This window comes from Eriocheir sinensis, chromosome 7 (assembly GCF_024679095.1).
Source record: "Eriocheir sinensis breed Jianghai 21 chromosome 7, ASM2467909v1, whole genome shotgun sequence".
NCBI lineage: Eukaryota > Metazoa > Arthropoda > Malacostraca > Decapoda > Varunidae > Eriocheir > Eriocheir sinensis.
In genome coordinates, this window is record NC_066515.1 from 22,389,996 (window position 1) to 22,407,284 (window position 17,289).

The 17,289-nt window shown below is 50.6% G+C and overlaps 1 protein-coding gene across 3 annotated transcripts in view; it reads right to left on the minus strand.

Annotated features, from left to right (window-relative positions):
* The window catches only part of LOC126994829 (transcription factor AP-2-epsilon-like), a 183,602-nt gene that overhangs the window by 31,874 nt on the left and 134,439 nt on the right, over positions 1-17,289 (minus strand). The window contains exon 7 of one of the 3 annotated variants that reach the window (XM_050854113.1): positions 16,807-16,996. The exons of the other annotated variants lie outside the window; for them this stretch is intronic. Within the exon in view, the coding sequence (XP_050710070.1) occupies positions 16,807-16,996 (190 nt within the window). The remainder of the gene's footprint in view (positions 1-16,806; positions 16,997-17,289) is intronic. 3 annotated transcript variants of the gene reach the window in all.

Below are 17,289 nucleotides of genomic sequence, written 5' to 3' on the forward strand. Positions count from 1 at the left end.
TACCGAGAGGGAAATTTAAAGAGGTATAGAAAACGAGAAGGAGAAAGAAAGAGGAAGACCAAAACGAGGAGGAGAAAGGTTAAAAAAAAAATAATAATGACCAGGAGGAGAAGGAAGGGAACTGGAACCCTCGCAAAGAGCTAATCAGAACTTCCAGACAAACAAAGCAAGACCAGAACCGGACGGGACGAGGCCAGGACCAAAGTGACTGGGCTTAGTGACTTGTGTTCGGGCTGGATTGTGCTGGGCTTGAAGGAACTGGATCGGGTTTAAGTGAGCTGGGTGGGTAAGCTGGAATTCTTGGGCTAGTTTGGAGTAGAACATTGGGCTTTGAACATTGTTTGGGCTAGGCGGATGGGGATAGGGTTGAGCGAACTGGGCTGGGTTTAAACGGTGTGGATAGCGTTAGAATTCTTTGGCTAGTTTGGGGAACATTGGGCTTTGAACATTGTTTGGGCTAGGCGGATGGGGATAGGGTTGAGCGAACTGGGCTGGGTTTAAACGGTGTGGGTAGCGTTAGAATTCTTTGGCTAGTTTGGGGAACATTGGGCTTTGAACATTGCTTGGGCTCGGTGGATGGGGTTAGCACGAATCAGGCTGGGAGGGAGTACTGTGATAGGGGACGATAGATATTGTGAAGGGTGTATTTTTGTTTTTTTAGTGATGCTGGATTAAAACTACTATTGCTGGGTGATTAGGTTACGAAGGACATGGGTTCAACTATAGTGAGACTGACAAATGACCTAAGAATGGTAAATTATGGATAAATTGTGTGTATTTTAATCTTATTGTATTTAAACTGAATAGACTTAACTTCAATAATGTACTTGCCCAGGCTGTTTTGATAGAACGTATGTAATAAAGAGTGACTATATAACCAGACTGCAATTGTCTAAGAAAGCTAAACTCGGGATAACCTCACTGGACTTCAATTGAATAGACCAAACAAAAGACCTCAGTCACCCACGTTTTGACAGATCGTATGCATGTACCAACTCGACTAGACTCCTAACCTTACTATACTTAAATTGAACACACGAAACAAAAGACCTCGTTCTGATAGATTGCATGTGTGTTCCTACTTGGCTCGACTTCTTGGTCAGAGCGCGCGCGTGTGTGTGTGTGTGTGTGTGTGTGTGTGTGTGTGTGTGTGTGTGTGTGTGTGTGTGTGTGTGTGTGCTTGCCTGGGTGTGGGGCGGCCGGTTGTGGCTCGCCTTGTCCCGAGTCTGGTCAGCTGCAGCAAATGGTCCTTAATAACAGTGTGAAGTCCGCAGCAACTCGCTTATGCTTATTGGCCATTAATCAAACATAGTGTGCAACGCGATCTGCTATTCTCTTACCGTCCGTGCTCTCTCTCTCTCTCTCTCTCTCTCTCTCTCTCTCTCTCTCTCTCTCTCTCTCTCTCTCTCTCTCTCTCTCTCTCTCTTTTTTTTTTTTTTTGTTTTTTGTTTGTTTGCGCTATCATACCATTCCCTTTTCTACGTCATGGCTTCTCTTTACTTCTATTTTCCTTCTCTTCTATTCCTTGTTCGTTATCTCTCCTTGTCTCTTCCCCCTGTTCGCTCTCTTTATTTCCCTTTAGTATCTTCTTCGTTTCCCCTTTTTACATCCTTTCCTCTTCTCTTATTTTCCTTCTCTCTTATTCCTTGTTCGTTGTCACCTTATCTACGTTTCTCCTCCTCCTGTTCCCTTCCTTTTATTTCCCTTTATTAGCTCCTTCGTTTGCCCTATCATACCATCCCCCCTTTTACATCATTCTATCATCCTTCTCTCTTATTCCTTGTTCGTTGTCTACTTATCTACGTTTCTCCTCCTCCTGTTTCCTTCCTTTTCCCTTTAGCAGCTCCCTCGTTGGTCTAATTCTCAACATGTCCCTCCCTGCTAGGAATCCTTTCACTTCGTCTGGAGCTGCTTTTTCCCTCTCCAAAGCAGCATTCTCTAAATAACGCCCTCCACCTGTGTCCTCCTCCTCTTTCTCTCCCTCCGTCCTCTTCTCCCTTTGTCGATATTCCTCAGGTCTCATTTAAAGGTTGTTCTAAAATCCCCCATTCACTGGTCTCCCCATTGCCCTTCGTCCTCCCGGTATGCTCAGGACGCCTCCTTTAAGGGCAGGTATACACAGGTGCGTCCCCAGGTATTTTAATCCCCTCGACTCCTGCGCGGGGAAACTATGCCAGGTAAATAAAGTGCAGGTAAAAAACCGAAGAAAAATAAAGAGCTTGTGAGTCTCTCCTTAATCCTTGCCATGGGAATAAGTGCAGTCAAGAGGGTACACACACACACACACACACACACACACACACACACACACACACACACACACTAAAGTGGCTGAGCATACCGCTCTTCCTTTCCGTCTCGCAGCATCTCTGAGTAACCTTCGACCGCGATCATTGGTAGAAAGAACAGCTTAAGGCTCCCGGCACGGCTAGAGGAGGAGGAGGAGGAGGAGGGGAAGCAAAAGCGGGAGGAGGAAGAGGAAGGAGAGTAGGAGTAGTAGGAGGAGGAGGAGACAAGTAGGGAGGGAGAGAAAGATGCCTTGCGATCCAGACGTCTTGCTCATATCCGTTGCAGCATCATTAGCCTCCGAGAGTCGAGATGCGGGTCACGGCGATCACAAGGGAAGAGAGTTAAAGGGGCAGGTGAAAGAGGCTCGCCCGATTAATCAAGGCGCGAAGGTGTACGACGCAATAAAAAAATCCTCCCCATTTGTATTTCGTAAAACCTCCCGAAGTCCCAAACGAGAGAGATCATCGGATAGAGAGAGTTCTCCAGCGGGTTAGTGACTGATTTATCTTGACAGGGCTATAAAGGTGGGCGGGGCAGGTGTGTGTGAGGGAGGAGGTGAGTGGATGGATGTGTAGCGAGGAGGGGAAGAGGAGGAGGAGGTGTGGAAGGAGCGAGTGAAGTGATGTGATGTGAAGAGAAAAGGGATGAAGAAGTAAGGTGATGTAGATGAGGGGAGATGTGGAGAGTGGTGATGATGATGGAATGATGTGAAAAGGAAAGGGATGGAGAAATGAAGTGAGAAAGAGGGTGTGATGATAGAGAAAGAAGGTAGTGATGTAGATACGTTCAGTCCAGGGGAAGATGAAGGATAAAAACACATGGAAGCACTGATCAGCAGGCACAGGAACTTGGGTAACCTGCTGACGAGGTTGCCTGCTTCAGTGATATATTTTTGTTCAGGCACTTCAGCGACCTGCAGATTAAAACACTTGCTATACAAACGTCCGGAAACGTTCAGTTCATTCTTGTCGCAACGATGTGACGGCCGAAGCGATGTGTATGAGTTGATTGTTTTCGAACTAATCACTTCTGCAGGAGGAGGAGGAGGAGGAGGAGGAGGTGGTTACGGGAAGACGTGGAATGATACTGTTAAAAGCGAAAAGGGTAAAAAATAAGGATTGTAATGAGCTATTGACTTTAAGTGGTGCATGAACGAAGGTGAACTGGAGGAGGAGGAGAAGGAGGAGGAGGAGGAGGAGGAGCAGGAGCTTGATCAGGAGTTGAAAGAAAAAAAGAATGGACTGGATGACAAAGTACTGGAACGTTGTTGTGTTGAGGAAGAAAGAGATGGAGGAGGAGGAGGAGGAGGAGGAGGAGGAGGAGGAGGAGGAGGACATAGAGAAAACGAAATGTCATCACGTTATCGATAAAAGTGCTTTGTTTTCCCATCTCGCTCAGCCGTTCCAGAGAAAATGTTACTTTTTACGCGCGACATGAGGCGGTGGTACATGGGAAAAGAGAGAGAGAGAGAGAGAGAGAGAGAGAGAGAGAGAGAGAGAGAGAGAGTGAACACAGACAAAACAAAACTCTTCACTTCCATTTCGCGAGGTCAACGAAACCCATTTAAAGAGCATGTCAGGTGTGTGTGTGTGTGTGTGTGTGTGTGTGTGTGTGTGTGTGTGAACCTGTCTCCTGGCCGGGTCGCTCTTCTAACGGTGAGCCTCGTAATTGGTGAGTGTTATTAATGCTCTGACCTGAAGTAATAATATGAAGGGGAAACACGACAGAGGTGCCCCGGACTGTCGCGCCGCACCGAGTCACCCTCAAGACCCACCACCTCTCTCCTCCTCCTCCGTCTGCGCCTTTTTTTCTCTTCATCTTTTTTCTGTTTCTTTTCCCACTTCAGTTTCTTGCTCCTCCTCTTTTTCTTTTTTCATCTCTCTCTTTTTCCCGTTTTTTTTTTGCTTGTTTTCTTTTAACTCCTTTTTCTTCTGTTTTCTTATCTTCTTCACTTCGTCTTCCTCGTCTTTACCTTCATTTTCTTCTACGTCCACTTTTACTCCTCTTCTTCCTCTTCCATATGTCATCTTTTTTTTCCTTTCTTAATTTTCTTCATTTTTTACTCTTCTTTTCCTCTTCTACCCACTTCAACTTTACTCCTCCTCCTGCTCTTTCTTTTCTTCTTCACTTCTCTTTCCCTCCTCTCACCCCTCCTCCTCCTCCTCCTCCTCCTCCTTCGATCGTTGAAGCCTCACTGACAACACTCAACATTCTTACTCTCTGTTTGCTAGTTTGTTTTCGATTATTTTTAAAGTCTCCCCCTCTACCTCACAGTTTTTTGTTGCTGTCTATTTTTACATTGACAACGCTGCCGTCCACTCCGTCTTCCTGGCTGCATCACCTTGACTCACCTACTAATTAACGTTTGATTAGCACCTGTCACCTTCCCGTTAGCTAGTCAGTCAGTCAATCAGTTAGTGTCTTCTGGTTGGGTCAAATTTTCAGTAATACTCGTTGAGAGAGAGAGAGAGAGAGAGAGAGAGAGAGAGAGAGGTTCACCAGGTACACCTTTGACGTCAGGCAGGTGTTCTGTGCTTTCTTTTTACCCTCGCACGGTGTTCTGTTTGAGTTTGGCTGGCGATTTTAGTGTTTCTCTCTCTCTCTCTCTCTCTCTCTCTCTCTCTCTCTCTCTCTGTCTCTCTCCACTTGTCTTTTCCTTCTCCTTTCTCTCTCTCTTGTTTGTTATTCTCTAATCTTTTCTTCCTCAATTGAAGCAACATGGCTATCTTTTTCTCTTCCCCTCCCTCTTTACTTATCTCTTTTCTCCACTTCCTCTTGCGCTGTCCAGTTCTCTTTATCCGCCGGTTGTCAGTTATTTTTCCTATCGTATATTGTTCACCACTTTTCTCTTTATCGCGTTTCTTTGTTATTCTCTCGAACTTTTCTATTTTTTATTGAAGTTCAGAGGCTTTTCTTTTGTCCCCTCTCTCGCTCCCCTTTCCTCCCCTCTTCTCGTGTCCTTGTAAGTCAGTCTCTGTGTCTGTGTCTGTGTCTGTGTCTGTGTCTCTCTCTCTCTCTCTCTCTCTCTCTCTCTCTCTCTCTCTCTCTCTCTCTCTCTCTCTCTCTCTCTCTCTCTCTCTCTCTCTCTCTCTCTCTCTCTCTCTCTCTCTCTCTCTCTCTCTCTCTCTTTGGGCTAGTTTCTCCCCCTCGCCTCCACCGTCATCCCCTGGGGCGGTTCAATCTGTTTTACCTGGCTGGACGACTTTGATAATGAACATTGTATTGGCTATAATGACAGGTAAGGCAGCGGGCGCCCAGACTTCTGCCTACTTCGGGGAGATATTTTTTTTTACCAACATGTCTTTATTTTTATTTTTAGTTCCCCCTCCCCTCCGTCCGTCCCCTCCGGCCCCTTCTACCGAGCCCGTGATAGTCAGCAACAGCGGACGAAGGGGTAGTTTTTATACGCTTCGTCTTTTTCTGTTTTTGTTCGCTCCGCCCCGTAACGTTACACAGAAATCGAGTTCTACCAGTTATAAGAGTCGGATTCTCTACAAACTCGCATAAAAGGGGACTGGTAACGTTTCTTGGAAGTCGCTGCGTATATTGCCCGCTGTTATTATGCTGCCGATCAGACGTGAAGGTAGAAAAGCCGCTCTCGTGCAGTTGATTCGATTTTTTTTCTCTCATTTTTCCTTCCCATTGTCGTTTTTTGTCCGATGCTTTGATTCGTGCAGATTACTGAACGGTACTCGGATTGGAAACGAAAACATGGCGGTACTTACTTTGCAATGATTAAAAGAGGAGAAGCATGCGAAGGCGAAATTAATGTGAACGATGTAAAGCAAATTGAAGCAAAACCGCAACAAGGAAAACGGAGCAACTGTGAGTGTACCTTAGTAAATTGTGCTGACCTCGGCGACTTACAAAGCAGGAACGAACGCAATAAACGTGAACGAAAAAGAAAAGAAAAGAAAATGCAGAGAAAAAAAATACAATGGTTAAACTTGGGGATTCAATTCAATGCCTAAGCGATTCGCGATTTATGCATAATGCGAAACAAAAAAAAAATACCGCATAAACAAAGACAAAAAGATGCATGAGAACGACAACCCGGTGAGGTATAAGGAAAATAAAAACCCTCGCTATATTATATTCTGAGTGGGGAAAAATGATGAAATAACTGTAAAAGAAAACGAGAAATGTGAGGAAGGATAAAGCAAGGCAGAAGCGGTGACGACGAGACACTAGCCGCGGGGGGAGAGAGAGAGAGAGAGAGAGAGAGAGAGAGAGAGAGAGAGAGAGAGAGAGAGAGAGAGAGAGAATGGAGAAAAAATCAGACAGCGCTACGAAACTAAAAAAAAAAAAGAAATACTGTGAACACAAAGGCTTAGGCAGTAAAAAGGAAAGAGAAAGAACAATAATTAAAGTGAGTACCGAGACGAGGCGAGGCAGGTGTGAGAAGAGGAAAGGACAGGTGTTGCGAGGAGGAGGAGGAGGAGGAGGAGGAGGAGGAGGAGGACAGCTGCTCATGAGGATACAGAGATGGTCAAGTTTTCTCTCTTAAAAACCATAAAATACTGTCTATTGAGAGAGAGAGAGAGAGAGAGAGAGAGAGAGAGAGAGAGAGAGAGAGAGAGAGAGAGAGAGAGAGAGAGAGAGAGAGAGAGAGAGAGAGAGAGAGCCGTTATCTCCCTCCACTGATTGATGGCGACAGCTGACTGCCTGACTGAATGGCAGGCCGTAAGTGTCCCAGTGACAGTGACGCGAGATGACTCAGTCCCTCGCATGACGAAGACGACGTGTACATGGGAACGACTGATGAACCACCACCACCACCACCACCACTATGACCTCATCTATTACCACCACCGCCACCACTACAAGAGATACTTGCATCACGCTGCCGGGTCCGACATCTCTAAGGTCATTGTGGCTTGGAAATAATCAAGGAGGGGAACATTCTCCTAGTCATCTTCTTTTGCGTCTCAGAATGCCTCGCGAGTTACTTAGCGGCGCGCGGGGCTCGGCGGTGCGGCCCTGCGCCAAACACGGTCGCGGGTTCATTTGTTGGGCAGCGGCGGGGCGGTGCGGGGATGAGCTTATTACAATGGCCTTGCTGGACACGCGGGTGGCTCCCCGGGGAGGATATTTAAAGCGGGGCTCGAGTGGCAGCGGGGGAGCGCCGGGTCGTCCTCCTCGCGGCATCCTCGCACACCACGCAATTTAATTTTCATGCCATTTAGATTTCGACTTTTCAAGAGGGAAAAAATTAATAAGTGCGTAATGGTTTTTGCCTCCCTGCCCCGACGGGTAGCAAAACCGTCCTTTCGGTATATATACCTGGCTGCAAGAACCTTAAAACTGCCTTCTGGATTCATTTAGTTGCAGAAATTGAAGGATAAAAACTTGTCGGCGTCAAGGTCATCTCATCACATTATGCAGGTTTTCTCCGGTGGGTGACAGCTGGGCGGCGCGGTTGCCGGGTGGGGGGTGCCGGGGGGAGGGGGGCCCGGGCATAAACACCTCGCCACGTCTCCTCGCAGCCCGGCTGTTCCCGCCGCGTGTCGCCGCCTGGCGCTCGGCACCGGGCAGAGGCTGCCGTGTGCCTGCCGCCTCCCGCACGGAAGTGTGCGGAGAGTAAAGTTTGTGCCGAGCAAAAGTTTACAAGACGCGGACTGCCACAAACTAATGAACCCGGCGGGAAGTGGGGCTGTGCGGGGCGGGGCGGGGCCGGGAGGTGTTGAGGCAGCGAGGTTATGAGAGAGGAAGAGAGCTAGCGCGGGAGAGAGGCGCCCCGGCCCGATAGTGCCTCGGGGCATGACCAGCCACAAGCCCCCAGGTAATCGCCCTGGGTTGACGACCTATGTTCACCCCTTCCCTGTGCGCCCCTTCCCCCTTGGTCCATTAGTAAGGGCCCTGTTATTTACGACCATTGTGCTGCTCATTGGCCTTTACCCAATGATAAGTGGCGGCGACGAGACAGCTGTTGGCAGCACAAAAAAGCGTACGTGAGGCTGTGTAGGGAGCGTCCCGCCGGCGGTGCGGAGACTCAGGGCAGCCTGCGTCTGTGTGCCTCCGTACAGCCCTGCGCACACTGGTGCACAGCCGGGCGGCGCCGCCGCCGCGCATGTGTGTCGGTGTGTATGGGAGGCGCGGCGCGGCGCCCGCGGGCAGGGACGGCACGCCCCGGTAATCTGGTAAGCAGGGATGTCACAGCCTATCCCCACGTCGCCCGTCAACGCACCAACAAGGCTAATTACCGCATCGTGGCAGGCGTGGCCTGCAGGGCGCGGGCAGGAGGGGACGCGTGCAGCAGCCACCAGCTGACCGCCGCGCCCCTCAAGGCCGCTGACAGGTGCTGGCCACAGGGACAGCGTGAGGACCACCTCGTGGGGGCCGCGGGCGGACTAGGGCATCCCATGATGTTCCTCCACCTGTTGACTCAGACGCCCGTCGCCCGGAGGCCCGCCCACTACCTGTTGCCACCTGACTCACCGGCCACACACCTGGACGCCGCCGCCCCAACACCTGCTGCAGAAACCCGTGCCGCTGCACCCCCGGCCACGCCACCGATGCCCTCCGTGTTGTACCTGACGCCCGCCAAACACGGCCCCCGGAGGACTCGAGTCATTCCCTTCTTAGTTAATCTCTCTCTCTCTCTCTCTCTCTCTTTCTCTTTCTCTCTCTCCGATCTCCACGTGGGTCTAGATCGATAGACGAACAATGGGATTCGTTGTGAAATACTTTAGAATCGAAGGAAATGTCTGAGAGGGAGGAAAGGAAGAAAGGGAAGGAGGGAGGGAGGGAAAGGGAGGGAGGAAAAGAGGGGGAGATTGAGACCGATACGTCATCCTTCAAACTCGGCGTATTCTCCCTTTCCTCGTTGATTCTAAAGTTTTCTCTCGGCATCTTGACTCGAGAGAAATAGAATGTAGTTGTGTCGTATGTCTAACCATCACCCGATTCACCCAGCCTTGTCCGGCCTTGCTCAGACTCACCCGCGTGTCTGCCACCCCCGCGTCACCCACCCACCATCACCCATCCACCTCACCCAGCACCACCACGTCCACGGCTCACGCGGCGACACACGACAATCAATACTTAAAGTTCGATGACGCCGCCGTGATGTACGCTGACAGCACGCCCCTTCCCTTCCCTTTCCTTCATTTCCCTTTCTTCTCTCTTCAACGCGTTCATTCCCTTCCCTATCTGCTCTTAACCTTCCCCACATTTTCTTTCATTTCCTTCTCTTCCTTTTCCTTCCCTTCACTTATTTCCTTTACTTTTTTTTCTTAATTTTTCTCCTAATCTTTTCTTTACTGGGTTTTCTAACTTACTTCTCCTTTTATTCTTTTCCCCTTCTCTTTCCTTTCTTTGATCTTCTTTCTTTTCCTTCTCTTCCTTTCCCTTCCCTTAGTTTTCCGTCCCTTCCTTTCCTTTTCCTGCATTGCCTTTTCTTTTCCTTTCCCTTCCCTTCCCTTGGCCTAATTTTTCCTCTCCCGACTCTTCCTCCTTCCACTCGTCCTTCATCGCAGCCGTTTATGTATGCGAGGAAAAAATAGTTAAACTGTGGCTGTGTGTGTGTGTGTGTGTGTGTGTGTGTGTGTGTGTGTGTGTGTGTGTGTGTGTGTGTGTGTGTGTAATAATAATAATAATAATAATGTTAATAAAAGGTGTATTTTTAACGCGAGGTCAGAAGATAAGTGTGAGGTACAGAGGAGTGTTTTTCAAGACGGCTGACCTTGGAATGCCACTGTGTTAGGGTGGTGTACTTTCTCCGGGTATTTCCCTTATGACCGTTTATGAGTCTTCGGAACAAGCCAGAGTCTGCGTGGAAGGCACAGCTCCTCGGGGTGTGTTGGGGAGTCTGGGGAATGGATCGCATTACTCTCATGAATGCAAACTGCTTCAGAGGCGTTGACGGTTACCTGTGTGTGTGTGTGTGTGTGTGTGTGTGTGTGTGTGTGTGTGTGTGTGTGTGTGTGTATGGGCCTCGCGCGTGATTTTCCGTCCAGTCCCCAGACGGTGTGTAATTTTCTCTTTGATTCATGTGGGACTGAAGGAAATGGTGGAGGTGGTCGGCGTTTCCGTAGGCCCTTTTTCCTCCTTCTCCTCCTCATCATCCTCCCCCTCCGCCTCCTCCTCCTCTTCTCTAGATTTTTTTTTTCCGTTTACGCATTCTCATTTTACTTCACTACCAGAACCAATGTTCTCCCTGCCTCGCCCCGGCCCGGCACTCCCAGCGGCGGGGCGGCGGCGGGGCAGCAGGGCGACTGATGGCGCGGTGTTCCGTGCGTAGCTTCTTGGCAGGCCTGGCGGGGCCCTACCTTATGACGGGTAATTGTGGGGTGTGGTGAGGCGATGGCCCGCCCAGCTTGGACCGCCTCTCCTTCCTCCCTCCCTCCTTCCCTCATGCCTCTTTTCCCGCCTCCTCATGCATCGTACCGCACGCTCGCCGATATTGCTCGTCGTGGTTGGTGCAAGGGGTCAGTGCAGGACGATGGCGGCTACCGAGCCTCACGCCCTTTCGTTGCTTCTTCGGGGTGCATCGGCGTGCCTTGTGGCGGCACGGACAGGTGGAGAATCTCGCTAGTGGCCAGGCGTCGAGGGCAGTCCAGGGACGCCATTCTCAGGCCGTGCTCTGGGCCTTCTGAAGGCGGCGGCTCGAGGTATGCCCGGGGAGCGTCCATTATGGGGCTATGCGTGGCGGGGCCGTGATGGAGGGCCTGTGTGGTGGCGGGGCGGTGCAAGGCACAGAGGTACAGTGGTGGTGGTGGTACGCTGGCCTCGTCCCTCCATAATGACGGCTGGCCAAGATTCACGGGCTTCGTAATGATGCAGTGCGCGGCCGGGCCACAAGGGCCTATGCTTAACCTCCCTCGTACAGGCGACTCCCGCCCTTAGGCGTCCGGGTCATTAGAGTCACCTGGGTGAGGAGGCCGCCGCTAGAGGGTTACCTCTCGCGGGTGAGTGGCGACTTGGAGATGTGTAACATGGTTGCCAGGTGCGTGAGTGTTGCGTGAGTCGCCCTCCGCCCGCGGCCCCGCCAGGAGGACTGAGCCTGTTCCTGCCGCCCTGCCCCTGCCGCACGCCCCTCGGCAGTCTGGACCACGCCTCGGCCCGACAGAGTCGTGGCCGCGGAGCAAAGGGCGGAGGAGTGACCGAGGCGGCAGTAGGGACGTAATAAGTTCCACCTTGACCCGCCTAACCGCAAGGGTCACCTCCGCCAGCCCGCCCGGCCGACGATCCCGCCCGTACGCGTCACCACGCCGCCGTCACCACTGCCGCCACCACCGTCACCGACGCCGCCGCACCTGACCCACCTGTGCCGCCCTCTGTGATGCCACACTTCGCGCCTCGCTGACGTCACCGTCGGCACCGCGACCCTCGCTGTAACACTTCAAAGCTTAGCAAGACGCAGCTTTCTAGATATTGTTTTGTTTCCCGCTGACTAATTAGTTTTCCTCCCACGCGCCACTCTAACCGGTCTCCCGCGTACGGAGTGGCGGAATAGACGCAGCATCAGGCGGGGCGGACTGAACCTGCGGTTGACGAGGAAAAAAAAAAGAGAAACATTGGGTGACATCGCCGCCCGGGATGCCCTCAGTCAGTCAGCTGCAAACGTATTGACGTGGAACTGCAGATGCTGATAATTTATGGCCCATTAGAGCGACGGGCTATCGGCGACTGATGGTGATTAACTTGTAACATTAATGACAAAAAATCTGCTGATTCTAGTACGTGGCTCCTGAGAAAGGGCGAAGACAGCTACAGAAACATGGCGACCAAAGTTGTCGATGCTGGTGTTGAAGGTAATCATTGCTTCGGAGGGTTTGGTAATGTAACAAGGAGGATAAAAGTAAGACCAAGCACTTAACCGAGGAGGGAGAGAAAAAGAGGGGCAGACATTGAAAATAACCAACCCTCCCCCCCGAAAAAAAAATGATAACAGACGACGCTGATAATACGGAGAGTGGCTGTGGCTTTCGAGATTCTCATAATGCAATAACGGGAGGTGACCAGCTAATAGAGGGAAGGGAGACAAAAAAAGAAGAAAACCATACACAAAAAAGAATGCATGAGACTGACGATGATGATGATAACGCCGAAAGTGACCCTTGCTATGGAGATCTTGATACTGCGAGGAGGAGGAACAGGAGGAGGAGGAAGAGGAGGAGGAGATGGTAGTGGTGATGATGGTGGTGGTGGAGGTAGATTAGGTCAGGGGACGGAGGGTAAAGATGAGGATGAAGTAGAGGAGGAGGAGGAGGTGGAGGGAATGCTGGTGATTTTAAGGATGACTGCTGGACTGGTTGTGGTGGTGACGGTGGTGGTGGTGGTGACAGTAGTGATGGTGAGGCAGATGAGAGACCCCGCGTGGGACATGGGTGGACTGGGGCGAGATTACAGGTATTTCACTCCCAGCCAGGTAATTGTGAGAGGGCCCGGCCTTGTACTACGCCGCCCCTTACCTGCTGCATCCCCCCAGTGCCCAGGTAAGAACGGGTGAAGGTGGGGAGGGGGGACGTAGGGGAGGCATAGGGGTAAAAGGGAAGAGGTAGGTAGGGGATATGTAGGAAGTGAAGGGGTGAAGGTAAGGAGGGGAGAGGGGAGATGCGTGTCAGGGGCGTGTGGAAAGGATATTTAGGGGAGGGAATCCTTGTGGAGGTTTGGCTCGGGTAAGAAAATTGGATACAGAATGAGGAAACTCCGTGGAAAGAGGATCCTGGCACCACGGCTCTTATTTCGTGGTCTCGTAATTGAAGTAATGCACTATAATCTCTGTTACTAAAGACGTTTGTGTTATTGAGTTTCTTTTCGTGTAAGTGGAGGGTTAACCGTTCCTGGGCTTTGCTTGGCAGGTATCTCCCTTTTTTTCCTTCTTTTTATGTCTTCGTTTGTAAAGACAGGTGTGTTTCTTTAATGTAAAAGTGCGTGGAATTCTTGTGGGTTGCGTTTCAATTTTCTTTTTCAGTAATGATAATAATGAACATAATGATGATGTTAAGAGAATGATAATATTGCTGCTTTTACTACAGCTACTGCTTACCCTTCAGATACTACTACTACTACCACTACAACTACTACTACTACTACTACTGCTACTACTACTACTGCTACTACTACTACTACTCTTGCTGCGGCTATTACTGCTACTGCTTACCCTTCAGCTACTACTACTACTACTACTACTACTACTACTACTACTACTACTACTACTATTGCTGCGGCTATTACTGCTACTTCTGCTGCTACTGAATTCCAACAATGAAAATAATATAGCAAAGAAAAGTTAAATTAGAACAAAGGGAAAAAAAGAGGGAAGAAAATAAGACGAAGACAAAAAAGAAGACGAAGAAGAATATAAAGACCAAAAATAAAAACAACAACAACAGCAACAATCACTTAAGTTAATGGCGGCTTCCGTAATTAAGCTTCTTTTTTCCTCCCCTCCTCGGCGGGGTTAATGGGTGAGAGGCGAGACAAACCCCCATACAAGGCTGGCTGGCTCCCCCGTATGCAGACGCCGCCTTGTACCCTATCAGCCCTCCTCTCATTATCCTCACGTAATTGGAGTCATTTCGAGCGTCACTCAGCCTAGAACCGCAAAGGGGAGGAGGAGGAAGAGGAGGAGGAGAAGAAGCAGGAGCGGGAGAAGGAGGCTGGGTGGGTAAGGGTTGGGTAGGGTGGTGGCTAAGGGGTGGGTAGGGTGGTAGGTAAGTAGTAGATAGGTGGGAAGTGGCTTAGGGCTATTCGTCTATCGCTGTGTGGTTTTACTTTTGGTGGGAAACGGCTTATGGTTAACTCAAGGAGACGTTTATAGTTTATTTTAGCCTATCGTTAATAGCTTCATATGCTTTGGAGTGCCTAACCATTGCCAAGGATTTTCCAAACGAATTCTATCTCTTCATCGTTTTCGACTGCCTTATATGCCTCTTAATTTTCATCCACATCTTAAAAAAAACTCATTTCTTACTGTGAACGGAAATTCAGAGTCAGAAACAGTCACCCACAACATCATCAGACTGGTAAGAACGAAAATCCAGCGTCAGAAACAGTCACCCACAACATCATCAGACTCTCGCATACATTATCATCAGCCTCGTATTCATCCCTTCAACGCCCTATCTATCCCTGGGAAGAGTCTCATCGCCCTGTGACTCTCCTGTTTTGTTTACACGTCCGGGCGGCCGACTCGTCCTCCTCGGCAGTCAGTTCCTCTCTGCCACTCATCTTTCCGCCGCGTTATCGCCCCTCCATCAGGCGTCATTATTGATACCTCAATGTAGCGGATGGGGGAGTTGTGGCCTCCGGATCCCTTCTACTCCACAATTATCACGCCACACAGGACGAATATGCAGGGTGTCCGCAGTGTCCCTGACGAGCACGTGGTAAGCTACTCTAAGATATCTACGCTTAGTCTGAATGTCGCCTAGAAGTCTAAGTCCGCACAGAAGCCAAGGCGGTGGAGGGTGAGCGAGGGAGGTCAAGGCTCGTCCAGGAAGGCTGTGCATGGAGTCAGAGGGGAGTAGGAGAGCGAGGCTGCAGGGACGTGGAGGAATTGACAACGCTGCACAGACGCCACAGGTCGCGAGGGTAATCGGCGTTTCGCACAATTTGAGGCGGAGGCGAGTCAGAGTTTCCGGTGAGGACGAGAAGGAACCTGTTAGGTGTCACGAGAGGCGATGTCCCGAAGGAAAGACATTATCGTGCCGCTCCTGAGAGAGAGAGAGAGAGAGAGAGAGAGAGAGGGAGAGGGAGAGGGAGAATGACGGCGACCATGACGGCGACACGGGAGGACGGAAGCGACAGGTGGACTGTGTTTACGGCCCCTCCTGGATTAGCACCTGTCCGGGAGTCTGTGACGGGGAGGAGGAGGAGGAGCAGGAGGAGGAGGAGGAGGAGGAGAAAAAAGGTTGGTGGGGGTGAGTGAGGCTGCCGGGTGACCTCCAAGTGCCCCTGCGTGTCTCCGTTCTTACAAGTGATTCGTATACGAGCAGAATTATCATACAGTTTTTGTGATGGCCAATTCTGCTCCCCATTAAGGTCGGCGGGAACAGCCAAGGGGAATTTTAAGCGAGAGAAGATGGACGTTTCCACAGATCTAACTGAGAATAATCGTTTCCGGTGATGCATAAGAAAAAGAGGGGGGTGAAGGAGGGATGGAGGAGACAGAGAGGGAGGGATGGAGGAGGAGGGAGTCTGCCTTCTCTCAATTTTGCCGCAGAAAGATTAATATTGTCAGTCCAGAGTCGCAGGTGCACAGGTGTAAGTGGACGGCGTACCTGTGTAAATGGTGAAGCTGAGGAAGAAGATTGTGGAAGGGAGATGGAAGGGATACGAGTTAGCTGTGAAAGATGGGAGAGGAAGATGGTGGATGCTTGTGGAAAGGAAATACGAGAAAGAAAGTTGATGTTTGTAAAGGGAAATGTAGAAATATGTGTTTGAGAATGGGTATGAAGAAGGAAGGAGGAGGAGGAGGAGGAGGAGGAGAGGGTGAAGGTGATGTCAAGGAAGGTGTGTGTAGTGGGTTTGGATGGGATGAGGGATGGAGGGGGTGGAGGACACGTGTGGAGAGGATGAACATGAATGAGTGTGGAAGGGGAGGAGGAGGGGAAGTGGGAGGGGGAGGAGGAGGAGGAGGAGGAGGAGGAGGAGGAAATGAAGGACACGTTACAGGAGGAAGCTGCTGATGAGATGGGGTGTGGGGAGGGGTGGGGATGCAAGGGGAGGGGGAGATAAGGTGTGGCAAGGGGGAGAATGGAGGGGAAGGGAATGGACAGAGGGAGAGGAAGAAGGGGAGAAGGAAAAAGGGGAGATGTAGTTATTGAAAGTGGGTGTAAGGGTTGTGAATAGTGGAAGGAGGGGGATGTAAGGGATATGGATAGGGGGGGAGGGGTGGCGTAATGGTTGTGGATGGTGGTAGAAGAGGGGCGTAAGGGAAGCTGGCGAAAGGGGGGTGGATAAGGGGGGTGATGGAGCGAGCAAGTGTAGATGGTGGAGGATGAAGTGAGGGGTAAGAGGAGGATGAGGGGAGTGTGAGGGGTGAGGTGGTAGGGTGAGGGGTGTGGCTCGTCCTTGGTGTGGCTGGACTTGTTCTCCGCGTCAGCCTCATCACAAAAAACACACACGCAAAGGTACGAGATTGCAGGTGGGTGAGGGCGGCTGATGCGTGTTTTTAGCGGCAACGCAAAATATTCATGTGCTTAATCAGCCGCTGTGTCTACCACGCCTGGCTGGACGGGGCGTGGGACAAAACCTGCAGCACACACACACACACACACACACACACACACGCACACGCACACCACACCACAACACAACGTAAATAAAACAAACAACAGCATAACACTTACCGTACCATCTTGCCGACATGCCGTGGATAGCTGAATCAATACACAAAACACACACAAAAAAGTCACCACACAAGAACATGATATAAATAGAAACATACAAAAACAAACAAACTAACAACAAACAAGTAAGATGGAAGCGTGTACAGGGCAAGCAGGAGAGGAGTTGGAGTCGAAGTAGGAGTAGGAGAGGGTGTGAGTGAGGGACGGGCTTACTCACCGGCGCAGGACACCACCGAGGAGGGAGGCGTTGAGGCACTCAGGAGGGGAGAGGCGGCGCTGCACCTCCGCTACCGTCACCTTGTACTTGGAGGTGGAGGAGAGGAGGGAGAGGCGGCCTGGCACGGAGCAGAACACGTCGTTGCCAGATAGCATCCCGGACACGCCCATACTCTTCTCGCTCTTGAGCCCTGCAAGACACCACAGGCTCTCAGGGGCGTCCTCTTTGCCGCCAGCCAGGAAGGGAGGGGGTGGAGGAAGCATGTGGGAAGTGAAGGCAAGAAGGGAGGGAGAGAGGGAGTGGATAGGTGGTACTGAATGAAGGGAGGCATGGATAGTAACGAATGTAAGGACGCAGAGAGGTGGCAGATAAAGATGGATGATACGTTAAGAGAATAAAGGGAGGATAAGGAGAGAATGAAGGAGAGGAAGGGGGAAGAAGAGAAGAGAAACGAATAAATATAGATAAATGAAGAGAGAAAGG